The 26,927-nt window shown below is 38.0% G+C and overlaps 1 protein-coding gene across 3 annotated transcripts in view; it reads left to right on the top strand.

The window, feature by feature from the left end:
* FSTL5 (follistatin like 5) overlaps positions 1-6,937 on the top strand; it is a gene marked incomplete at its 3' end in the record, with an annotated part of 297,971 nt that extends 291,034 nt beyond the window's left edge. For all 3 annotated transcript variants that reach the window (XM_081999556.1, XM_081999555.1, XM_081999554.1), the window contains one exon: positions 6,235-6,937. In XM_081999556.1, the coding sequence (XP_081855682.1) occupies positions 6,235-6,937 (703 nt within the window). The remainder of the gene's footprint in view (positions 1-6,234) is intronic.
* Positions 6,938-26,927: the final 19,990 nt, after the last annotated feature.

The raw sequence follows: 26,927 nt of genomic DNA, 5'->3' as shown, positions 1-26,927 counted from the left end.
AACAATTCTTATAGACTAAGAATCAGTCACACAAACCTCACAGCACATGAACAGACCCCTCTCTTCATTTGTTCAGCTTCTAAAAACCCCAGCCACACAGCTCTCAATGAGACAGGCAGACAAACAAATATATCAAACACACAGCTTACCAGATCCTTTTACATCCAAGAAGATTGGCAGCTTTGAAACAACTTTTTCCCCACTTCTTTTTCATCTGTAACATTGGGCTGTTTGGGTATTCACGTCTCTGTTCAGCTTCACTGAATTTTAATTGGGGCACTGAAAAGTTACAGGCAATATGACAAGCTGAGAAAGAGTTGTTTGAACTACAGTATTGATAAAATCCTATTTCTTTTAATAAATTACTTTTGGCAACCATACTTCTGGTTCTGGCGAAGGGTAGGTCCCTTGTGAAGGTTTACCAGCTTCCCACTTTGGATCTTCTCTCCCACCCAGGTCCAAAATGCTGTCTAATTTTAGAATTTACAAATATTATTTTGAAAAAATTATTTCCTATATTCTTATTCAAAATTATATATTTTGGTTATTATATATTTTAGCTCCCATCTGTCTTTTTAGGACCTCAGCTGCAATGGTAGCCTGTAGCATGATCAATTAGAAACTGTGTTGGGCCTTAGATAACCTGTATTTTCAACCAGAGTTTGCCAACAGATCATTATATAGCCTTAGGAAAGTCATTCAGCTTCTTTCTTCACTTGCTGTAATATTTGTAAAGTGCTTTGCAATGAGTAAGTGAAAACTGCTACTTAAGTTCAATGTATTATTCTGCTCACATAGCTGATCTTTCAGTTTACTAAGTTTTAAAAATATTACCTTCTAGGCTAACTTTACATTTGTGTCTGAAATGGTGGGTTTTGAACCAGAAGTTCAAACTAAGGTTTGAACTAGAAACATTATAAAGCAAAAAGTCTTTAGCATGTTAACATTACAAGAAAGTAGAATTCTGTTTTTCCAGGGCTAGAGAAATTGCTACAGGAAGGAAAGGAAGGAAGGAAGGGCATATCTCACAAAGCTGTGTTTTCAAATTCAGAAATAAGCAGAACACAATGAATACCATGGGTAGTTCTTTAAGTTTTTTATGATTTTAAGTCTATAAAGTTGAGAAGATTTAAGAACATGAAAATGAACAATCACAGAAAAAAATTGTATCAAACTGTCCGTTGCACACTCTAAAAGTAAGATACATTATAAACAGGTATTCAGGTATAGCTGATTATCAGAATATATACGATTAGCTGCTGCAGCAAGAGATTATAAAATCAATAGCTTCAAAGCAGGGACACTAGATCTCCTAAGTGCAACAAATACAGCATCAGGATAAGGTTGTTGCAATCTTCAAACCAGTTTCTGTAGCTTTCAAGTAAACTCAATTACCAAAGCTGAAGCCACTATTTAAATTGCAAGAACAATCTATCCAAGATACCGTAAGATTTTTACTGTTGGCTTTTGGACTGGGATCTAAACGTTATAAAGAAATAGATAATGCTGCACAAGAAACTAGAATGCTTTGGAAAGTTGTGGTTGAAATACCTGAGACATGATGCGTTATCAGCTGGTTTATGTTTTTAAAATGTGTTTGCTGATTCACTCTAGAGTAAGGATGTGATTAACCCTGAAGATCTGGAGTCCCTTGCTGTAGACAAACATTCGTTTTTTCAAATCTGCCTGTGCTAGTGGGAAAGTTTATACCCACATTCTCCTATTTCATTCATACCAACCACGTTAACCAACAGACACTATTTAAAGCATTTAAATGATTCCACAATAACTAAATTAATCTTCATGGCATGCATTGGGGAATGCTTATGCAAACCTCTCAGCTGGCAGAAGTTAGGAAATTCATCTGGCAGGATGGATCACCAGGTAATGAGAAGCTGGAGGACAAACCATTGGCAGCATGTTCCTCAGTGGGGAAAGCTAGTTGTCAAGTGTGATTCTTTCCACACCTTCAACTGATGTAACATTTAGGAAAGGTATGTAAGACCTTATCTTTAATTTAACTTTAAAGAATATATTCACTGTTGGTAATCAAAGGCTTTACATAACCAAAGTTAACATAAGCTGAGTGTACCTGTGATACAAAAACATATAATGCCAGGAATGATATTTGAGAAGCAAAGATTAGTAACTTATATATACCTCTTGAAATTAATCACATTTGGATGCAAAAATACCACATAAATTGATCATTAACACTGCTTAATCAAGTACTCATAAGTAAGGCAGATTTCCTTGAATAGAACTGATTTAAATCATTCATTTCAAATGTGATTTAAATCAGCAAGTTAAGAATTGATGATTTAGATAATTGATGCTAATCTGTTTTGCATTTGTATTTTACTTCAGAAAGAAAGGGTCATTTTCATCAGCTACAATAATTCTTAGAATAAATAGATTTGCAAGTACGACAAAGATTTCTTCTTGGTTTTGCTTGTCAGGTTGATATGTGATATATGAAAAGAATTGTTTAAGGGTTTGTACAGTTTAAAATATATTTATTTAGATTGTTAAATTTGGTTTGTGCTAGAAAATTGTTAAAAATTCATTACTTTTTTTGTTAATTACTGGTGTTTTCTCTCAACTGAGATAGAAACTAGAGTGCAACTCAAAACATACAGCGAAATTTAAGTCTTTTTCCTGAGTTAAATAAAGGTACCATGAAATATGATGGACACATAGATACAATAAAATGTATCAAATATGCTTGAATGTTAAATGACTGATTTATTATATAAAACAATTTTAACTATGTTTAATACAGTTTCTGAAAATAGCCCAAACTTTCAAAAGTATTTCTATATTTAATCATATATATGGTGTCTGATGGGATTTTCAGAATCACATAATTGCTTTTTTGTATGTTTGTGTATAGCTGAAAATGTCACTTGGATATAAGTCTGTGTTTTAGAGTACTTACATAAATTAAAATCAACATTGTGAGAGAATTTTCTTTCTCTTTTAAATAAGATTTCCTATTTTTCCCCATTACTTTGTAATGGTATACTGGAAGAGAAAAATAATGTTTTCAAATCCAAATTTGGCTTTCCAAAGTCAAACAAAAATGTTTTGTGTTGACTATTGAAATTGAGATCAAAAGTAATTAAAGCAAAAAATGTCTGCACTGTGCGCTTACATTAAATAGATGAAATAATACTGTAATAGCTGAAAATAAAGTATTTAATGTATTCAGTACCTGCTATCAGATTGACCTAAAATTAGATGTTTTCCCATGCCTTCACTTACTTTTAACTCATTAAAATAATGACATTGAGAAGGGTTCATAAGCATCATATTAAATTTTTTACTTTATGCAAATTACATCAGTAATTGATAGTAGGTTTATCTTTTAACACAGATATTCATAAACTTAAATGTAATTTAAGTACATTTCTTCTAAGAACAGAAATTAAAAAAAAAATGTATTGAATAGGGGCAGACCTAAGTGAAAAATCCATTTTTCTTTGAAAATAATAATTTTTAGCTATTTACCTCAGCAGTCAAGTAATTTTAGTATGTTCCTAATATTCACCAATTTGTGTTATTGAATTTGTCTTCCCAGAATTACATAGGTTAACTAACTTTTAAAGAAATTTCTTCATGCTTGGATTAACCAGCGTAATTTTTGTCCCCTGTTATGCCGTTCCACAGTAATCACAGATTCTCCCACATACCCAGTTTCTCCCTCTAAAAATACCCTAATCTCTCTTGCATGTACCAGCCATCTTCTTGCACAGCAGTATGCCCACTTGTCTCCATGTTCGTTCTCTATGTTTTCTAACCTACCGCCTGTACATGCTAAATCTAAGTCGTCGGACGAGTTCCTGCTGAGTTCATCCCCCACTTCCCTCTGCCGTAGCATGGTTATCCTCCGCTCAACCACCAATACACATCACATGAAACACCCCCCCACGTTGCAACCTCTGCTCCTCAGATGTGGCCAATGGATTCCAAAGCAGTAACACTGGAGTAGGGCAGGGATGAAAAGGGAACTCTCTGCCTGTAGTTACATGAACCTTATTGTTTTAGAAAGGGGGATGAAGATTGATTAGCCACAATAAACTTGATGGGTCAAGGAGTTTGGCTGAGTTTATATTGTGTGTAATATTAACTCTAACATAACCTTCTGTATTTGTTTTTGTTGCTTTTATGTTTCCTGATGGTTTTAGTGCTTGCTTTAGCAATCTAGATATTTCAGTTTTGTCTTCATTTGATATTAATGAAACCAACAGTGATGACAATGTCTAGCCCTCAATCAATTCTCATCCAGAAAAAAGTCCTTTTAAGATGCACTGGGTTTTTTGGTTATTGTTTTGCAAGAGTGAAGATTAACTAACAGATATGTGTAAGTCATTGTCCAGAATGTTGTGAATGCTCTTGAACGGTTCACTGATTGTTGCTTTACATTGGAGGCTGTTATGTAAAAAACGATCAATAAACTAATTCTGCTGTCCTTTTGTAACCACTGCTCATGTGTGTAACGTTGGTCATTTAATACTGACCTATACCATAAACATTTGAAATGTCAGTATGTTGTTTGCTATTTAACCTCTTCTATTACAGGATCATTCTGTACATAATACAGTACATGTTTGTTTCTCATGACCAAAAAATGCTTACTACATAATAACAGGATCAGGAATCAATGACTTTATGCCTGCCCAAAAAGATTAAGAAAAGGATAATATTAGGTGGCTAACCCAGATAAAAATCAAATTCTGCCTGATGATCCTAGTCGTCTTCTATGACAGAACAACAGACCTTGTGAATAGAAAAGTAACAGTAATTGTCAAGTTATCTTGACATAAATTTGTAAAGGTTCACTCACCCTTCTTCTAACCAAGACAGTTTAATTCAGATTACATATATTTGTAAGTGGCTGCATAATCAAAGACAAAAATGATCTCATAATCAGCTCAACTTGTAGTCGTGGGCAGTCTGATTCCCACTGGTGAACTTTGGGAGTTGGGTAGGAGTGGGACCAAATGAAATCCAGAGGTGCCTTCCAATTGAAATTATTCTATAGCTCTGTAATCTTATGATACTGAAGCAGTATGCAAGGATTTTGGAAGGTGGGGCTAAAATTAAAAATGTTCTTAATTCAGTAAGAAGTGCAAATATAAGTCACCCTGCCTTACGTCAGCAGAACTGACTGAACAACTGAAACCTTTTTGCCTGTTACTTTGGTGGTTCACTGATTAATAAATATATTGGGGTTGCAAAGTATAGTGTGAAAATTTTGTGCTATTGTCAAATCAATTGTTGGAACGTGCTGGCTGTCATAGTGCTTTATATCAACAGGATGTGAAAGATATTTTTAGATTATCAGCACACAGCTTTATTCTTAAGATCAAAGATTCAGAGGATAATGTTATGTTAAGAAATGTGCCAGAGGAAAACAGCTGTTTGGGAAAAGTGCTGTGAAAGCTACTTAGATTATAAGCAAAACAAATATATTTTCACATGACTCCATAATATTTAGAGCAGTGGTTTTTGCATATATACAGTCAAGTGATTGTGCAGTCAGAGCTCATATGTTAATATTAGAGAATAGTCATATAGTTTATATTTAAAATGTTATAAATATTCATCTCTATGATTGTAAAGTTTAAACATATTATTCATGTTCAGTGAAAATTCCTTGATGTATGGAAAAGCATAAAGGGTCATTTAAATTGTAAGAAATGTGGGGCTTGGATAGTTGGGAGGCATAAACTTAAATCCTTTTACACTATTCATTTTTACTGAATTAAAATGAGGAAGATTCACATAATTAGCTGAATAACAATGAGCGCTGGGTTACACTGATGTTCCCAAGAAAGTCAAAGAACTATACGAAGTGAATTAAAATATGTGGGATGTACTAGCTACTGATACTTAATCCATATCTCCTTCCTGGCTTTTGTAAAAGTTACAACTGAATAGATATGCTCAGAGTAATGTTTACCTTTTCCCCCATGTCGGTAGGAAAAAAAACCACTTTTCTCATTACTCAGATAAATGGTTTTTAGACATTTTATTTGATGCACTCTAAATTACAAGAACACTAAAAATTAAATATTATAAACTGCTGAATATCTGAAACATTTGAAGCTGAGATATATAGCAATATACTGCTGCACATATTAACTCGTCTGCTTTGCTTATATTGGCTTTCCCCATTTGTACATAATGCACACAGTAGCTCTGACTTTGATTTTGTGCTTTCCCTTCCAGGTTTGGATTTATTCTACATAAGGATGAGCCTGTGCTCCAGAAAATTGATCTAGAAACTATGTCGTACATCAAGACAATTAGTTTAAAGGATTATAATTGCATTCCTCAGTCACTGGCTTATACACATCTTGGAGGATATTATTTTATCTGCTGTAAGCCTGATACCACTGGGGCAGTCCTACCGCAGCTCACAGTGGATAGCGTTACTGATTCTGTGATTGGATACAATGGTGATGTAACAGGCACGCCACATATCTCTCCAGATGGACGCTACCTTGTCAGCATTGATGATGCAAAAGGTCTCATGAGGATCCAGTCCATAACAATGAGAGGAGAAATACAGGATGCTTTTGACATTCACACTAATTTGCACATATCTGATGTAGCTTTTCAGCCATCATTCACTGAAGCTCATCAATACAATGTCTACTGTAGCTCCAGCAAACAAACTGATGTTCTCTTTGTGGAGCTGTCCTCTGGCAAGGTTAAGATGGTGAAGAGTCTGAAGGAGCCTGTCAAGGCAGCTGAATGGCCTTGGAACAGTAAGAACCGTCTTATAAAAGACAGTGGCCTTTTTGGTCAGTATCTGATGACCCCTTCCAAGGATTCTCTGTTTATCCTGGATGGACGGCTCAATAAGTTAAATTGTGAAATCACTGAAGTTGAGAGAGGCAACACAGTAATTTGGGTTGGAGAAGCATAAGGATCTGTGTTAGATATTTACTGAATTAATAGTTTTACAGTACATTGCACTTAAATTACACCATTCTTCAAATTTACACCGTTTTAATTTTAAATTGTTAGACCCTTCTTCTATACTTGTTATTTCTTTGACTTGAACACAATTTGAATCAGCTTCCACAGAAAAGTTACTAAAACAACAGCTATTTGGTAATGGTACTCCTTAGTAATTATCAGATGAGATTGTATTGTTTGACTAAATTACTAAATATTGAAATTGATGATAAAGATCATACATTATTTTAAAGGAAGTAAGAAAAACAAAACAAAAAAAGCTTCAGGGATTTTAATATGATACTTTGAGTTTGTAAATGGAAGACTTAAAAATGATTCAAATTTTGGTTTGGTTTGCTTCAGACACAAAATAAGAGCTGTTGTACAACCTTTGACTCCTTAAACTGAAATGTTACGTCCTGTTCTGTCCAGTCCACTGTTTAATCTTATGGTGCCTTGAAGCAAAAGTCTCACATGAAAGGTAAAGCATAGAAATTGTATAGATATATCTATATCTATATTCCATAGAAATCCCACTGTGGCTACAGGATTGCTTGTCATTGGAAAGAAACTTTTGGTATCAAATTTCTAGTCTCAAGTTGTGGAACATACATGGAGGAAAAAAAAGGAGAAATTATTTGCAGTGTTTTCTGATCACTGCAATTTGAGGAGTTTATTTTTATGGCGAGTCTTAGTTGAGAGAGCTGCTTGCAGAAGCTTAACCTTTTTTTAGAAGAAAATAGATGCTAGGTTTTTCAGCTATCACAGGATTTCATCAGCAAGGAATTTCAGTTCTAGTAAAGAGAAACATTGCACTTACCCTTTCAGAGTAAACCATGTTCTAAAATCCTGGCATCACAAAGCTTCACTTATATTGTTGAGGAAACTGTTACTTAAGAACAAAAAAATGCATTTTAAGAAACTGAAAATGCAAAGAACTGAAGTCTACAACTAGTAGATAACATTTTTGCTTATGCGTTACACATATTTGTTAAACCATTTCGTTAGCTCTCAATAGGTTTTCTATTCCATGCATCTGATTGGATTAGTGAAAAAAAAAAACCAAACAAAAAACAAAAACTTTGTATTTTTTTATAGTTTGTTTACTTAGAATTCTAATATTAACAATGGTTAAACATGTAAATGGGAAATGTAAGATTCCCAGAAGTAGAATAACAAGTCAGTAGGATCAGAAAGCCAGCAGTAAACAACTATCCAGACTTAGAGCAATGACTTAAAAGTTTGGGAGTATTTTTATTTTTATTATGTTTTTGCTAAAGAATGCTTATAAGCTCTTAAACTGACCTCCATTTACTGAAGGCAATCAGAAAAAAATACCTTTTTTTAAACAAATTTTACTGCAATTTAGATTGTGTAAAATTGCTTAGAAATCTGGAATTTTCTAGCATTGTAATTTGTGTGCATTTAGCATCCTGCCCTGTGTGGTACAGTAGATCTCTCTTTAGCTTGAGCAAACCTCCTGGTAGGTAGATTTAACTAAGATAAGCATCTGCTTACATTTCTAGCTACTGAATCTGTTTTCCTTTTTAACAACTTTTCTCCATTGTGAACAAATAAGAATCATGTAAACTGTCTGTTACTCACTTATTTGCAGTAGTCTGTCTCATGCATTTTTCTTCTGTAATTTACACCACGTGAATGTTCTGTATGTAGCAAATGCTTGACAAAAGGAGAATAAACCCCATAAATTTTAAACAGTCCTGACTTTGGTGAATGCTCCAATGTAGCCACAGTGAAATGGCATGTAACACAGACTTTATTTGAAAGCAAGGTGGTAGGAAGTTTATCTAGCTATTATTTATATATATATATAAAAAAACAGATTTTTTTATATATATATATATATATATAAATGTTATACAGTGGGGAAAAAAAAAATTTTAGAAGAGTTTTACCAGCTGGAAATGTTTCCTTTGGCTGCTACAAAGAAAAGCTCATCTATTAATCAATTAGGCACAGAGTAATTAAAGAGTTGTCTATTCTCATGCCTAGCCTCTGGAGCCAAAAACCTGTAGTCTAGAAGTTGTGCAAACATATAAGCCCAAACCAAGGAGCATGGCACTCCAGTAGCTCAACTAAACAACTCCCTATCCACTCTGCTCAGTGTAGGTGGATTGTACACTTACTTTTCCCTCTCCTTGCCTAACCGTTAACAGTAAAGAATTGAATCCCATGATGATAGTGAGATTCCCTTGACAATGAAAGCTGTCCTGTGTTGTGCATGATCCCTTACATTCTCTACCAAAGTCCAAGTCAGTTGTCAGTTTTGGCAGTGTCTTATTCTTTTGTATTAACAGTATTTGTCAATTCGGGAAGCTTTAAAACTTGAATAAACTATGTCGCTCATTATATGAAACAGGAGACAAAAATCTCTACTAATGAACTTAACAGATTTGACTATGTCAATAATATGACAGTAAGTATCACCTAGTATAAAAACTGTCCCAATCAGTTCAGAATTCTTGTTTGAAACCAGTTTCTCTATTCCCACCCTAAGAGTATCTCTGACTTTTAGCTAAAGCAGTTTTGGTAAAGGACTATTGCCAATTCCCTGTATTTTGTTTAGCTAATCCAGTGTAATAACTCAAAGACCACGGTTTGTTTCTTTCCCATTGTTATGGGACTGAAACAGGTTTCTGGTGTCCAGGAGTTGTTTGATCCCATTGAATAAATGAAAAACCAAACACGGTCTTCAGTGTTTCAAATCTCCCTCAGTACAAACCCAGATGTAACAACAGTTGGGTTTGAATCCTGTCTTTCCTAATTACTGTTGGAAGCAGAGGCAATAAATGCCTTCTCTTCATTTGTGGTAAACACTCATATTTTATTTCACAAGCTGTTACAAACTTCCAAGATGTAGGATTTTCATATAGAAATACATTAGAGAAAGGTAGTGGAAGATAATGGAAATGTAATGGAGGAAGCCAAATGTACATGATGACCAAGTTCTGTTACAGCTGCTGGAAGTTTCCACTATGTTTCTGTATGCTAACAAATTTGAGAAGTGCATGTGAGGACAAAATGGAGTGCTCTTCACCAGGGATTGTGATGATAGAGCTGCTTTTTCTAAGATATTAAAAAAAATATTATTTATGAGACATAGAGAAAAGGCTCTGTGAGGCTATTTTAAGAGTCACCAAAGGAAAGAAAAAGTGTTTCCAAAGTAAAAAAAAAAAATTTTCCCTTCAGTTTGGCAGTAGGCATTTTTAATAGTCTGTGCCCAAAGGTATCTTTTAAACTACTATTCCATACTGATAAACAGCTAGTCATTTGCTGCACTGCTATATGTACATCAAGCAATACATATGAGGGATTAAAAACAGATTTTTTTTTTACAGTTTGTCTTTTATAAACTAGCAGAGTTTTTTATTTCAAAATATGACCTTGCAATTTTTCACTTTTTGCGTATGGTCTGGAATATCATCATCTGTCTTCATTTATATACTTTCTGACTGGTTGTTTTATAATGTCAAATTGCACGAGATTGCTAGTTAAGCAACTGCGTGAATTGGTAAACTGAGCTCAAAAAAGCCCCTACAGTGCATTTAATTATGTTTTCCATAAACAGTTTATTTCAAACCTCTAGACATATGGTGCCAAAGAGTTCATAAGTCCAAAAATAACGTCTTTGCAAATACTTATACATAGTATAAGCATGTCTTCAAAAACTTCAATGGAAAATTGATGAAATAAGTTTCAAATAACTCTACATATTTTTATAAGTGATATTAATGAGGTTAAAAGTGTAATTTTGAGTTTTTTGTGCTTTTATTGAGCCTCCTGCTCACACCATATCATTAAGTAAGGCTGGCTGCTAAACACAAGTTAAAGAGCATCTGAACATTTAAGACTATCACATTATTAGATTTTAAATAGTGACTCTTCAGCAGTTTCAACTTTGTTCAATTAACAGAATCTTCTGAGCTTGAATATGGTATTTCTTTGTGTTATTGAACAGCTGTTATGTTACACTGAGGTAATGTCTGCATTTCAGTTAGGAATGAAATATTCCCAAATATGGATTACAGAGTAGCAGACTTTAAAATTATGAATGTTGTATTAAGAAAAGAACATAGTTATTACATCATTTTGCCTACTTATCACAAGATACTCAGTTTGATTTCAACTGAAAGAGCGTCATCAGCTTAATTCGGACATTTGTTTTTACCTAGTGAAAGACCAGTAACAGGATACTTTGCAAGATATTTTATAAATAAATTGGTAAGTCTCAAATAATTCTTAAAAAACCCCACCTATTACCAGTCATTTGTACTCATTTTTTCCCCTTTTCATGGTATTTTGAAGTGAACACCTGTAATGCATTTCAAGATCTTCTGAACAAATGAATCAGTTAGTTGCTACAGGAACATGCCTAGCAAATATTATAAAAATTCAAAGTTGCATTAACTAACATTTTCACTTATTCTCCTTATTCTGCCAATCACTCTCTCGACCTTAGGGAAAACCAACACAGATGGATAAGCTTTGTAAAATATTTTATAGGTCAACAGATTCCAATTTTGTCTGATTTAACTTTATTGAGTAAATGTGTGGATTTGAAGCAGGCTATGTTGTACCCTAGACAAGTGCTCTCACCACTGGACAGGGTGCAAAAAGGAGGAAGCCTTCACCCACTCTTCCTGCATCTACGTTTTAAAAGAAAAGAAAGGCCACATCTTCAAAGAGTGCAGATGGCTATTTTCAGCTTTCTGAACTCAGATCCAAAAAGTCGGAAGGCACCTTCCAGCTGTTCTCAGTAGCAAACTGAAGTCATAGTAGGGTCCTACACCCTGTCTCAGTTCCATTAGCTACCTCTAGACCATCTTTTTCATCCTCTGTCTCTCCAAGCTCTAATTCTGAGGCATCCAACATTTTCCATTGACATAGAGAACTCCTAACAATAAGCTCAAGAAAGCCACTTACTTAGCACCGACACCTAATCCTAAGACACTTCTGACTAAATTGGCTCTAAGTACTCAAGCAGCATGTATCAAGCAGTAGCAATGTGACTTGTACCCTGTTTCTGCCAGGTTGTGGCCAATTTCAGAGATTCACTGAAAGAAATGAAGTATAAGGATTATAATAGATGAAGAGAAAATTTAAAATAAAACCAACACCAAAACCTTCCTTTCTTGCAAAAGTAAACAGAAAAATGCTTGATCAGTATACAAACAATAATTTTGTTTCCTTTAAAACATCTTTTCAAAATATCAGACTTTATAGGACTGTCATCACAAACTTATTTTCCACTTATAAAATCCTCCAAAACTTTACTAACTTCTGTGTTAAAACAGTGAAGGACTCCAGCATAAATTCATTCATTTGTTGTGATAAAATTCTTTACCTTCAATAATGTTACTGCTTCTTTGATAATATTTTCCAGACTATGTATAAGCAATTGTCACAACTTCTCACCATTATTCTCAGTGACATGAGACAAATACTTGATCGCCATGGTTGTTTTCATATTTGTTACAGTTGAAGTTCAGCTTTCTTGAATACAGGTGGCCTGACAGAAAGCATTAATCTGAATGTGGGGAGCACTTGGAATCCTAGTTTCCACTTTTTGCTGGCAGCCCTATAAGAAAAGCTGAGATAAAGGGGCTTTTTCAGCCTGGAGAAGAGAGAACTTCAGGGAGACCTAATAGCAGCCTGCTAGTACCTATGGGGAGATTACAAAAAATACGGAGATAGATTCTTCACAGCCTTGCGTAGCAGGAGGACAAGACACAGCAGCATAAATTGAATCAAGAGTTTCAGACTGGATATAAGGAAAAGCTGTGATGACAGCCAAGCATTGGAGCGGGCTGCCCGGAGAGGCTGTGCAGTCTCCATCCTTGGAGGTTTTCAACCTGGCTGGATTATGTCCATCTGACCTTTAGTTGAACTGGCTTTGAGCAGAGTGTTGGACTAGAGATCTGCCAAGGTCCCTTCAAACCTGAATTATCTTGTGATTCTATGATTATGACTTGGGGATGGAAACAATAACAATCTTAATTTGTTTCAGTTGTTTAAGTTGCTGACTGAGATTGCACAGCGGGTATTAAAATGTACATCTGCAAATGAAAAACTCAAGTGTTAAGGTTGTGCTGAAATATGGCCTAAGCAAAACTCAAAACGTAATACGTTTTGTCACTTGAAATCTTTAGTTCTCAACATATCATCTTAAACCAAGGATATTGTCATTTTGAAATCTGGAATACATTTCTTGGCTTCCAGGAAATCCCAAGCTGATAATAGAACTTGCACAGGATGCAATATGTGAAGGTAAGTGCTCCTTTCTCTGTATCTGAAGAACAGCGATAGCAGAGGAAAGGAGTACTTGAGAAAAACATTGTAGATGTGATCTCTTAATGCTCCGAGACAGCATTTATCCAAATCTGAACATAACTACTTAGGTGTATCCTTGGTCACAACTCTGCAGGTAAAACTCTTCTGGGCATTTCATTGAGACCTAATGGGTACATTTATAATGTGATTCAGTAATGGAATAAAAGATTTGTTAAATTGCTAATCAATATGAGATAGAAGAGCTCATGTCATATTTATATTCATCTCTCCAAAGGAAACACTCTAATGTGGAGAAAGTCCTGTTGACCTCTCATCAGTTTGTATTTTGCATTTTGGTTTACATTTTAAGCAGGCCCTAAAGAAACCTACTGATGACTTTTGTTTTGAGGTTACCAACAAAAATGTGCAACATACAGGAAGAGGAAAGACACATTTAAATATTATTCAACTGTAATCATAGAATGAGGGAATAGTTTGGGTTGGAAGGAACCTTTAAAGGTCATCTAGTCTAACCCCGCTGCAGTGAGAAGGGACATCTTCAACTAGATCAGGTCGTTCAGAGCCCCATCCAACCTGACCTGGAATGTTTCCAGGGATGAGGCATCTACCACCTCTCTGGGCAACATGTACCAGTGTTTCATCACCCTCATTGTGAAAAATGTCTTCCTTATCTCTACCCTCTACCTCTTGTCCTATCGCTACAGACCCTGCTTAAAAATTCTGTCCCCATCTTTCTTATAAGCCCCCTTTAAGTACTGGAAGGCTGCGGTAAGGTCTCCCCGGAGCCTTCTCTTCTGCAGGCTGAACAATCCCAACTCTTGCAGCCTGTCCTCGTATGAGAGCTGTTCCATCCCTCTGATCATTTTTGTGGCCTCCTCTGGACCCGCTCCAACAGGTCCATGTCTTTCCTGTGCTGAGGACTCTAGAGCTGGACGCAGGACTCCATAAGTATGAATGAAATTTTCCGTGGATACAATTGTCAAGATGAAGAAAAACATAGGCTTAACTCTGCATCTCAAAATCCCAATCTCAGCCAATTCAAAGAAAAGACAGAATATACTAGGTCAGAGAGAGCAAAAAGTCATTCAGAACGGGAGTATCTACTAATTAGACAGATGTGAGATAGAGTCCAGTAGTCAAGAAGTTTGCATTTGTACTACACTGACAATGTTTCACTGTGATCAACGCCCCCCTCCAATGGAGAAAGACTCAGAGGAGAAGGGCAAAAATCATGAGCTCAGGGAATCATGTAAAGAATGACCACCAATTATAATAAAGCAAGCTACACTTTTCAGAGGGGCTGGAGAGTAACCTTTGTTTTAGATATGCAACCTGATGACTCAATGGTATAGTCATATAAGATACTTTCCCTGAGATAATGAGTGGAGAGTACTGGTGGGAGATGTACTGGTCAGAGGCCATCTTGGGCTTAGCGACCATGACATGGTAGAATTCTCAATTCTGAGTGAAGTAAGGAGGGGGGACAGCAAAACTGCTACCATGGACTTCTGGAGGGCAGACTTTGGCCTGTTCAGGACATTGGTTGAGAGAGTCCCTTGGGAGACAGTCCTGAAGGGCAAAGGAGTCCAGGAAAGCTGGACAGTCTTCAAGAAGGAAATCTTAAAGGCACAGGAGCAGGCGGTCCCCATGTGCCACAAGACAAGCTGGCGGGGAAGGGGACCGGCCTGGCTGAACAGGGAGATTTTGCTGGGACTCGGGAAAAAGAGGAGAATTTATCACCTCTGGAAGAAGGGGCAGGCAACTCAAGAAGAGTACAAGGATCTCATTGGGTCAAGCAGGGACAAAATTAGAAAGGCAAAAGCCCAGCTAGAAGTCAACCTGGCCATGGTCGTAAAGGATAATAAAAAATGCTCCTACAAATATATTAACAACAAAAAGAAAGACAAGGAGAATCTCCATCCCTTACTGGATATGGGAAGAACATTGTCTCCAAGGACGAGGACAAGGCTGAGATACTTAATGCCTTCTTTGCCTCAGTCTTTAATAGCCAGTCCAGGTATCCACAGGGTATTCAGCCCCCTGAGCTGGAAGATGGGGATGGAGAGCACAATAAACTCCTCATAATCCAGGAGCAAACGGTTAAGGACCTGTTAAGCCACCTGGACACCCACAAGTCTATGGGACCTGATGGGATCCACCCAAGAGGGAGCTGGCGAAGGAGCTTGCCAAGCCACTGTCCATCATTTATCAGCAGTCGTGGTTAACAGGGGAGGTCCCAGAAGACTGGAGGCTTGCCAATGTGAGGCCCATCTGCAAGAAAGGCTGGAAAGAGGATCCCGGGAACTACAGACCTGTCAGCCTGACCTCGGTACCAGGGAAGATTACGGAGTGGTTCATCTTGGGGTGTTAACGGGGCATACTTGCAGGACAAGCAAGGGATCAGGCCCAGCCAGCATGGGTTCATGAAAGGCAGGTCCTGCTTGACCAACCTGATCTCCTTCTATGACCAGGTGACCCGCCTAGTGGATGAGGGAAAGGCAGTGGACGTTGTCTACCTGGACTTTAGTAAAGCCTTTGACAGCGTCTCCCACAGCATTCTCCTGGAGAAACTGGCGGCTCGTGGCTTAGACAGGTTTACTCTTCGCTGGGTGAGGAACTGGCTGGATGGCCGAGCCCAGAGAGTTGTGGTGAATGGCGTTAAATCCGGCTGGCGGCCGGTCACGAGTGGTGTTCCCCAGGGCTCGGTTCTGGGGCCGGTCTTGTTCAATATCTTTATCGATGATCTGGATGAGGGGATCGAGTGCACCCTCAGTAAGTTTGCAGATGACACCAAGCTGGGTGGGAGTGTTGATCTGCTGGAGGGTAGGAGGGCTCTGCAGAGGGATCTGGACAGGCTGGATCGATGGGCAGAGGCCAACTGTATGAGGTTTAATAAGGCCAAGTGCAGGGTCCTGCACTTTGGCCACAACAACCCCATGCAATGCTACAGGCTTGGGGAGGAGTGGCTGGAGAGCAGCCCGGCGGAAAGGGACCTGGGGGTGCTGGTTGACAGCCAGCTGAACATGAGCCGGCAGTGTGCCCAGGTGGCCAAGAAGGCCAACAGCGTCCTGGCCTGTATCAGGAATAGTGTGGCCAGCAGGAGTAGGGAAGTGATTGTGCCCCTGTACTCGGCACTGGTGAGGCCGCACCTTGAATACTGTGTTCAGTTTTGGGCCCCTCACTACAAGAAGGATGTTGAGGTGCTGGAGCGTGTCCAGAGAAGGGCAACGAAGCTGATGAGGGGTCTGGAGCACAAGTCTTATGAGGAGCGGCTGAGGGAACTGGGATTGTTTAGTCTGGAGAAGAGGAGGCTGAGGGGAGACCTTATCGCTCTCTACAACTACCTGAAAGGGGGTTGTGGCGATGAGGGTGTTGGTCTCTTCTCCCAAGTAACTAGTGATAGGACAAGAGGAAATGGCCTCAAGTTGCGCCAGGGGCGGTTTAGATTGGATATTAGGAAAAATTTCTTCACTGAGAGGGTGGTCAGGCATTGGAACAGGCTGCCCAGGGAGGTGGTGGAGTCGCCATCCCTGGAAGTGTTCAAAAAACGTGTGGATGTGGCGCTTCAGGACATGGTTTAGGGGACATGGTGGTTCTGGATTAATGGTTGGACTTGATGATCTTAAAGGTCCTTTCCAACCTAGTGATTCTGTGATTCTGTGATTCTGTCCTGCGCTTGGGTCACAACAACCCCATGCAACGCTACAGGCTTGGGGAGGAGTGGCTGGAGAGCTGCCCAGTGGAAAAGGACCTGAACATGAGCCGGCAGTGTATCCAGGTAGCCAAGAAGGTCAACAGCATCCTGGCCTGTATCAGAAATAACGTGGCCAGCAGGAGTAGGGAAGTGATTGTGCCCTTGTACTCGGCGCTGGTGAGGCCGCACCTTGAATCCTGTATTCAGTTTTGGGCCCCTCACAGAGGGACATTGAGTTGCTGGAGAGTGTCTAAAGAAGGGCAATGAAGCTGGTGAGGGATCTGGAGAGCAAGTCTTGCAAGAAGTGGCTGAGGGAACTGGGGTTGGTCTGGAGAAGAGGAGGCTGAGGGGACACGTTATCGCTCTCTACAACTACCTGAAAGGGGGTTGTGGCGATGAGGGTGTTGGTCTCTTCTCCCAAGTAACCAGCAATAGGATGAGAGGAAATGGCCTCAAGTTGCGCCAGGGGAGGTTTAGATTGGATATTAGGAAAAATTTCTTCACTGAGAGGGTGGTCAAGCATTGGAACAGGCTGCCCAGGGAGGTGGTGGAGTCACCATCTCTGGAAGTGTTCAAAAAACGTGTGGATGTGGAGCTTCAGGACATGGTTTAGGGGACATGGTGGTTCTGGATTAATGGTTGGACTTGATGATCTTGAAGGTCCTTTCCAACCTTAGTGATTCTGTGATTCTGTTATTTCATTTTTATATTGGAGAAGGAAGAGATTATGATGTGATGGATCTGTAATATAAGAATTAAACTGGTGTCTTATACCTGCAAGGCAGACATGTTTACATTCCTTGACACAGGTAATGGAAATCAACTTCCAGATTGATTAAGGGTTTTTCTGTTGTTCTGTAGGTTTTTTTTTTTAAATAGTAACAAGGAAAGAAGTCTTCAGAAAAAGTACTAACAAGACTCTGTGTTCAGAATAAAATAGTTTTATAAAAATCCATAACCAGGAGTTAAAAATACATATTTCACTTGAATCTCTCCTATCTGTCACCTTTTAATGGGTTAAATGCCCTGTTTGGTGTGCCACTGCTTTAAAAATAATTTTAAACTGTCTTCGGTGAGCTATCTTTCACAAAGTATGACAAATTCAGTTACTGGTAAAAGACTGAAAGATACTGAAATTGCCTTTTTCTATTTAGAAGTAATGCATGAAAAATTGCTTCTTCTAGCTTATGAATATTAAAATTGTTCTTATTTTAATCTACTAGATGAAAAAATAGCTTCTTGTTATTAGTCATAATGTTAATGTTCTTATTTTTAATCTTCCTGAGATAGTGTGTCCTTTATCTTTTCACAAGGATGGACAATATTTCTCTCATTTTGCAATACTTTTTATACTTTTCTCTAGTAATTAAAATTTGGGTATATGCTTTCCTTTTAATTAAATGTGTGTTAAACCTATGGCAAAAAATAATGCATTTGCCTGACAATATATTTCAGTGCTTTCTGTTTATGTGTTTCAAGAGGAAAAACAAACCACAATTCACCATTCCCTAGCAACTCCATGGAGTCTTCCACAAGAAGATTCTGTTCCCCCAGCTGGTCCTCTACATGTTTTCACTCATGCACAAATTTATTACATTTTCATCACATTATAATGATGAAAGATACTCTTTTAATTCTGTGAAATGATATCACAAGTTTATAACGAGTTTCCCCCCCATAGCTTCCTGTGCAAGGTGTGTAATGCAAATTATTAATGTGAACACTTTCTTTAAGAGATAATATAAACTGTAAACATAATAATAGAAACCAAGAACAATCAGCATTATTTTTTCATCTCAGTAGACCTATGCTAAATCATTGTTAATGATGTAGCCATACACTGTGAGGAAGTAACAACATATTTGTATGGAGAATTACATAAGGAAAATTTACAGCATAAATGGGAAAAGGAGCTAGGTCTCCAAGTTATTGCAAGATTAGTTTTGAAGTGTCTTAATGAAAATTGTAAATAAATAGCCATTTGCTCTATGATTACTGTAAAGATGATACACTTGCAAGCTGTACTTGGATGCTCTTTCCAAATAGAAAGTTTCTTACCATACTTTGAAAGCAGAACTACATAATTTACACTGTTCAGGCTGGACTGTCAGACCTCCATATCCTCTCCTCCACTGTTTTGTGGCATCTGGCTCCTTTTATTTCCAGTTAAGTGGAATTCTGGGGTGACGTTCCTGCTATCTTGTCCTCTTTTCCCCTCTAAGCTTAAAGAGAATATTCAGCACTACTACGGTAGCAAGTGAACCTCTTTCCCACTAGATCAGCATGACCATTCCAGTTTTATCTGATGCCCAAAGCAATTTTGGCTGAAATGACTTCCAATTTTCTCTCAAATGCTATTAAACTTCCACAAAGTACTGCTTTTTACTTTGCTCGCTTTGTAAAGCTGCATTTAGTTTGGCTAATCTCAGTCTTGTGATGAAGAGACATTTTCCTACTTCTGACTGTCTTTTTTTAAAACCCAAATAAGACATCTTTCATTGAGTTCACTAAGGAGAGGCATTGGCCTCATTTTTTGCATCTCTTTGTTTACTCTGGAGGAGAATGGGTATCTTGCAGAGCTAGTCTTTTATATGCCCTAGCAGCATACTTTGTGTGTAGTAAGGAGGAAAGCCATGAGAGAGAGACATCACCACACCGATCAAGATCTGTGTAGCAGGAAACAAAAGAAATAAGCACTACAGTACTTTCATCCCATGTTTACCTCCTGGTATCTCACATGCTGCTGATGCTGACAATTACAGGGAGATGTTGTCCAGTGCAGATTGACCGTGGCTGGGGGCAAGCAGGTGTAGCACAGGAAACTTCAGTGTTTTTGAGCTCAGTAAGTGGTCAAGGCAAATGTCGGGTCCAGATTTCAAACCAAACATCACACACAACCCTCCAAAACACGGGGTCTAACAGAATTCAAATCAATGCCAGGGCACTGCTATCTTGGGCTAAGGAAGGCTTCTCAGAGGAAATAAAAATTCTTAGGATTGCTTTATTGTTTCATTATTATTATATTTTTCATTATCACTTTTATCAATACTGTCTTTGGCACCCGTACCCTGTTGTAACAGAAATGTTGCTACTTTTATCATCTTGGCTATATGCCAATAGAAGAAATTATTGTGTCCCTATTTTTCATGCTTGCCCTCATTATGTCTACTGACATAAATGATATGCAGAAGACACAGTAAAGCTGTGATGGTCTAAGGGTAGAAGCAAGGTCTTCTAGGAAGGGATAAACTGTTTATTAACTACTTACCATAATGTATAAAAAACCAGAAAAGTTTGTATATGGATGAAGACCTTCTTCAAGAAAAACTAAATACCTGATGAGCTTTACCTAAAAAATAAAGGGCTTATCTGACCAACACCTTGCATTCTTCAGATATATTAGTTTAACAAAGAAAACTATCCTTTTTACAAAGGGTATTGCTCTTCAGTTGTGGATGTGTGAATGTTAACGCTCATTAGAGTGTTTAATAACCCACTTGGTGTTCCATAGAGTATGCTTCTGGTTTCCTAAACATTTTACATGTGCCAGGGACTGAATATCCTCAGTTCAGCAGATGTGACTGTTCATCTCCTCAACAGCGACTACATCCAGAATAGTTATTTTAGCGATTTTTACCTATTAAGTAATACTTCTCTCTCTGGGCAGACAAAATACAGTTTGCATTGTTCCTTAAAGTTTAACAAAGCCATTTAGTTAAAAGTTCTATCAACTCCATTTTCTCCTCTCGAATGAGATGCTGATAATTATCAGTTCAAGAAAAGTCCCTCTATCAGGAAATTTTTGACAGTAAGAGTTGCAGGAATGGCTTTGGCATTACATATAAAATACTTACAGCAAACTATTTGGTGGGTAATTGCATGACAAAATATGGTTTGTTTTCCTTTTGGCTGAAAGATATTGTTATATCAGTGGATAAAAAATAAGCCCAACCTAATACGCTATTGGATGCATTTGGGAAGAACAGAGACCTCAAAACATCTTTTCTTCCTTACTGGTGTTCAGAAGAACACGTTGGCAGGAGAGTGTGGACATATAGTGTTATATCTGTAAAAAAGCCTGGGCACTCTGAATCACAGAAAAGAGCTGGAGAGTGTTTTACCTTTATTTAGCCTGTTTTTCAAGTGCATTCAAACCAAGACAGACTTCTCATTCCCTTCAGATGTTTGGTAACTAGGACAGGAGAAGAACCTTGGCACACTCCAGTGGCAAATTCAGATCCTGAACAGACCTGAGAATAAAATATAAAATACAACAAAGCCTAAGAGGAATCTAAGGCTGAAGCATTTATATCAATTAAAAAAAATTTGCTAATATAGTTTATATATTAAAAACTATAAATATATTTTAAAAGATATTAATAATTATTTATATTTAAGATATATTTAATATATATTACAGGTTAAAGTATATCTTATAGTTTGTATTATAATATAGCTATATAAAGCAGATACAGTACTCAGTCTGCTTTAAGAATCACAAACAAGCTATTTTTTCTACTATAAAATGCTATACAGCATTCCATTTGGATCTCATGTGCTGCTTAGTGTAATTTCATTGATTTTAGTGAAGTTGCTCATGTCTTCCAGTAAGATAAATCAGACCAGGTTTCAACTTATTGTTTCTGAAACTGCTGAATAGCCAAGATTTGTGGAGAATGAAACCAGTCTGTTGTAATTTGAGAGGAGAAAAAGATTGAGAGTGAAAACACAGCTGAGTGCAACAAAGCCACACACTACAGAGCCATTACAGAGAAGAAACACAATGGTTTCCTCCAAAGTAGATATGATATGAGCATGTCCATTCTGTTAATACATACAGTTCTCTCCAAATAAACTGAAACGTACAATTATATGTCCTAGCTTGCTGAAGGGGAAAATTTTTACCGGGCTTAACTGTCACCTCAGTATTTACATATGTGCTTGATGTAGTTTGAGCATTTCTGTAAAGAAACAAATATGATGGAGAGCTGGACTGAAACAGAACATACACTGAATTTGGGAGTGGGAGTGGCATTCACAAGCCACCGCTGAGAGCCCTGGTTCCTCTGACACGGCATGGGGGCAGCTGGTATCAGAAAGAATATTCATAGAAACTATCAAGCTGGATAGGCTTTCTCATTATACCCATCCCAACATAAACAAAGTAGGTGGCAATTTCCAGGCTTATAGGAGGTGCTTTTAGATTTGCGCATATTGGATGTTGTGGACAGATATTTATTCATTTGATCTAATTACTTAGGTTAGGATGGCACCAAGCGCAGCGCAAGAAGACCCTGCAGAATTAGACCCCACTATTTGTCGCTGACAAGAAGTGCCTACTCTGCTGACACTTAGGCCTGAAATAGATCCTCAAGTTGGTTAACGCTGTTAAAATATAGTCAGATCTCGATATACCCAGAAAAAGACACTTTGTCTTCCAGAAAATATATTGGAGGATCTGATGTGCGCAGGAGAATTGAGAGGCCCATGTTCTGGAGGCAGGTAAACACAGGTTTCATGGCTCTAAATTTTGTACTCAGGCATTTTATGTTTTATAGGTCTAACACTTGGGACAATCAGCACACAGTGGAATTCACAACACATGAGTAGAAGTTTTGTGAGAAAACATAAGTGCTTTAAGCACCAAAATCTCTTGTGTATCACTAACCCAGTCACAAATAAACCCTTTTTCAAAGAAAATGTGTACAAATTCTAGCCAATACAGCCCCTACAATGCTACTATGAGCACACTCTAAGCAAATGTTTCCTCATGTGTATGGGACATACGTTTGGGGGGGCTGTTTTGGAATGCCACACAACTATCCCTAGCCACGGCTTGCAGGATTGCAGCGGGGCAACTGGGGATGATCTCAAGGGAGGCCAAGCAAATCCTGGCCATTTGTGACCCATAAGGTTTAAAACACCAAACGAAAAAGAAGTACTGAGGGAAATATCCACATACCAGGAAACTAGTTCACTTTGTTTTCCTTTTTTAAGCAATAGAAATAAATAAGAATATGAAAAAGCTGAGAGCGCTCTGTACTATTTCACTGCAATAGCAGCCACTTGTTTTCCACATTCTTGCAGATTAGCAAATGCCAAAGTTGCTAATAATTGCTCCTCTGTTGCACAGAGTAACTATTGTGGTTTGTCTCTTATCTCTGGTAAAATATGCAAACAAGGCCTGTATGTTACATTTATACTGTCAGACTCCAGTTAAAAATCAGTATTTTTAAAGATCAGACTAGGACAAAAAAAGCTTTAACCAGCTTACTGGAAGCCTCAGTCAAAATAGTGGCAACATGCTCTCTGTTAGCATTCCTTTGTTTTATAAAATCTGAAAGATAATTTTTATCCTCCATAATATTCCCTAATGCTATTACCTGAATTGGAGCAGTATGTGTCTATATGCCATATCATTTTTTATGCTGAACAGAAACATCTTGTGATGTTCTGAGGCAAACACCTTTATCCTAGAACCAACCCCACAAGGACTCAGTGGGATCCACTGGCTCACACAGCACAAAATGCCAAATTGTCTCTGAATTTGGCAGGAGCTTTTGCCACAGTCTCAGGCAAGATGCCACCTGTGGGTAAGGTGCCACCTATCAACAGGATCTCCAGTGGCTCCTGCTTTCCCTTTCTTCTCAACATACAATGAATAAAGCAATGAGGGAGCTAAAAAATATGTGGTACTGCTTCCTGGGAAGCAAAAAACTCATGAACACTTACACCTTGGTAACCATATTCTTAAATGAAAGTTTGGACTCACAATGGGAGACTGTAGACCCCTGTGTAAGTAGTGCCACCTCTCTGTACTCATTCTGCTAAAATTTGCTTTCTAGTCTAGGTACAGCACAGTGCCTGCAAAGCTTGTCATGCACATAGAAGACCCCTGAGATTAATCTCACTTTCATGAAAAGACCTAGTCATCAAGCTGGAGAATAAAAAAAGTTCTTCCCACTCAGGTGCAAAAGCCCTAGGATCTTCTTGCAGAGGACAGACAGCTGACAGATGTCTACCTGAATGAGGGAGACTTGAACAAGTTGAGGGCAGAAACATGGCACCTCAGTGGACTGCCACAGCATGGGCTGGGTGAGGATGTAGATCATCTTGCATTTCAAAGGAGGGTGACACTGCAACATTTTAAAATTCAGCCGTGTAGCAGGGTGGTTGTAGGGCTTGTTTTGAGCAATAAATACTGAAGCTCTGAGTCTATCGATGTCTTCAGTGCCTGAAGTTCACCAATGCGGCTTTACAACTGTAAACAGAGAGGAATTCTGGACCTTCTTGTCTAGAGTCTAAGACTAGTGTTTGAAGTAAAGGAGAGATTAAAAAAAAACAAAACATGAGGGTGGGGATATAGTGCTTTCTAGGCTGCTGCAGCATGTCAGGGCCCTGAGGGGGGTGCCCAGACAAGCTGTGCAACCCCTTCCCTCTACTCCCAGTGACTTGGGACCATCCCTGCTATGGCATAGCTGTGGGTCAGACTGCTGTGAAATCAGCTAGGTTATGCGAAACAGCTGTGAGAAGCTCCTTTAGGGCCCTCCCTCAGCCTGGGACCAGCACTTAAGCTCAGACCCTTGCATGAGCTCTGCTGCCTTGCCCTTTAGCTGATCCTGGCTTTTCTAGCTTGGTTTCTGGGCTTGACTTTGGACTTGCCCTGTCACACAGGCTTGCCTGGCAATCTGTGGGCAACTGCCTGACCCTGCTTATCATCGCTGGTTACTCTTTTCTCTTTTGGAAGCTATAGGACTTGAAATGCTTGCTGGTGTGGTTGCAACCTGGCATTCACCCTTTACTACTGGCTTGCGATCCCCCAGAGAGCAAGGTGGCTCTTGCTGCTCCCTGGCACGCTGCTTTAATTGCTGATGTGGAGGTTTGATCCTTGAAGGTGTTATGGCTATAGCTGCAGATGACACTTATCCAATGAATCACTTGATTGAGCTTTTCAAGATGACTATGCTTCAAAACCTAAAAATTAATGCTCTTTAGTAAGATAGGTTTTCCTGTTATTCTAGCAGTTTTGAACTTTTCCATATTGAATGTATAGAGTGGAAATAAATGGAGTATTTGACATCAGATTTTATTAATACCTTGTATAATGTCATTGGTATCTTCATATATCTGCTGGGAATACCAAAAAATGCTTTATTTTAGTTCAATGTTTAGTTTTTCTACAGCTGCCCCCACATTAATGATTTGGGCGTAGCCTATGTTCAGCTAGTATTCCTCTACCTTTCTCGTTTCATGCAGAGTCCTGAAGCACTGCTATTGGGTTTCTAAGAACCACACATAAATTTTATGCTGTTAAAATTCATACTGTTTCTGTTACTCCAGTCATTGTGTTGTTTATGTCTTTTCTATACAAACATTTAATCAAGAGTGTAGGATCCAGCTTTTCAGGAAAGCTCAATGAAGAGATTACTACTTTCTTGACCCAGATTGCACTCTGTCATAAGTGAAACATTAAAAGTTATTGATCACTATTAAAGCTGAGGTGGCCTAGCACGAAAGCAGGACTTGGATCTTTCAGGATAGGGGAACTTTACAGTCAAAATCAGATGTGGACTAGCTGCCTCCACGGTTAGGCTGTACTTTAACTGGTGTTTCTAGGATTGCAGCTTTAGACTTTACTAAAATACATTTTGTAAAAATATTTTGGGTTTTTTTGGTCTTATTGAATAAAATCTCATTTTTCTTGTGTGAGGTTGTATGAGATAATCAGCTGCAACAAGGTCACCAACAATGCTGTCATTCTAAGTTAGGACAGTCTAGATAGATTCTGTGTTATCTTCACTCTCTGGACAGTTTTGCTGAAGGAACTGAATGCTGGAATAGCTTCTCTTTGTCTTTAAATTCATGTAGCAGCCTTTTGTGCTTTTAGATTAATTGAAATTTAGTAACTCAATCACTGAAATGAATTTCAATCAAGTATATACAAAGGGGCTTCCATGCAACTGAGCTTTTTACATTACTCTACAAATTTCACAAGAGAGTTTGCCCGAATGACTGATGCCTGTACAACTGAAATTGCTTAAGAACAGCCAATTGCAAGTGTTTCTTGATATATCTTTTTTTTTTTTTCCCCCTCCAGTCTTCACTAATCTATTTTGCCTGGAATGTGTTAGCCCCATAACATAGAAGCAGGTTCTAAGAGTGGTAATTCACAACAATATGTAAGAAGAGATATATGTTGTTCCATGTATGAGGTGTTATGATAATTTCTGTAGGACCATATGTAGAATTTAAACACTTTTTTTGCACTGGGAATTTGCATACAATGCTGTGTGTGATGAGTATGTGAATTCTAATATAATTTGCTTTTTGATTGGACGTATCAAACATGAAATTCTTTCAACAGCATCCCAGCTTCCACATTCATATCCACTCTATATAGAAATTCTTCCTTTATCATAGCAAGCCAAGTCAGAGTTTTTTTTCTCCAGGTGTGCTTGGTCATGAACACAGAGATATGTTATACCCTAGCAAGAAACAAATTTATCTGTAGAGAAACTGTTTCTGCAATGTCTTGAAGAACGTACACTCTAATAAACAACACAGCCATCTAGCGGTAAAATTGTTAACGAGAACTTTTCTTAATGGCTGGGCATTTACTTCAACACTTGTGGCACCATGAGATGCATCTCCTGGATTTGGATCTTGCATGTGACAATTTTGAAAGCAAATCCTAGATCTAAGTCTCTTGTACAGTGATCCATATATTCAGGGAAAATTAATCCCCATACATAAGGCACAAAAATTTGACATTAAATTCATGGTAATTTTTGGAAGTGTTAGCAAACTTGAGTCAGTTTTCATTTGGGTTGGGGTTTTTTTTTGGCAATGCCTCATCTTTTTCCACCTACAAAATGCTTTTACTGACATAATACATTTTTACCTAGCTCTTTGACCTCACGATTTTCATCTCCTATTCAGATCCTTCCATTTT

This window comes from Phaethon aethereus, assembly GCF_964289735.1.
Source record: "Phaethon aethereus genome assembly, chromosome: 4".
Classification (NCBI taxonomy): Eukaryota; Metazoa; Chordata; class Aves; order Phaethontiformes; family Phaethontidae; genus Phaethon; species Phaethon aethereus.
Note: the sequence above shows the minus strand (reverse complement) of the source record. Positions and strands in the feature narration are given on the sequence as shown.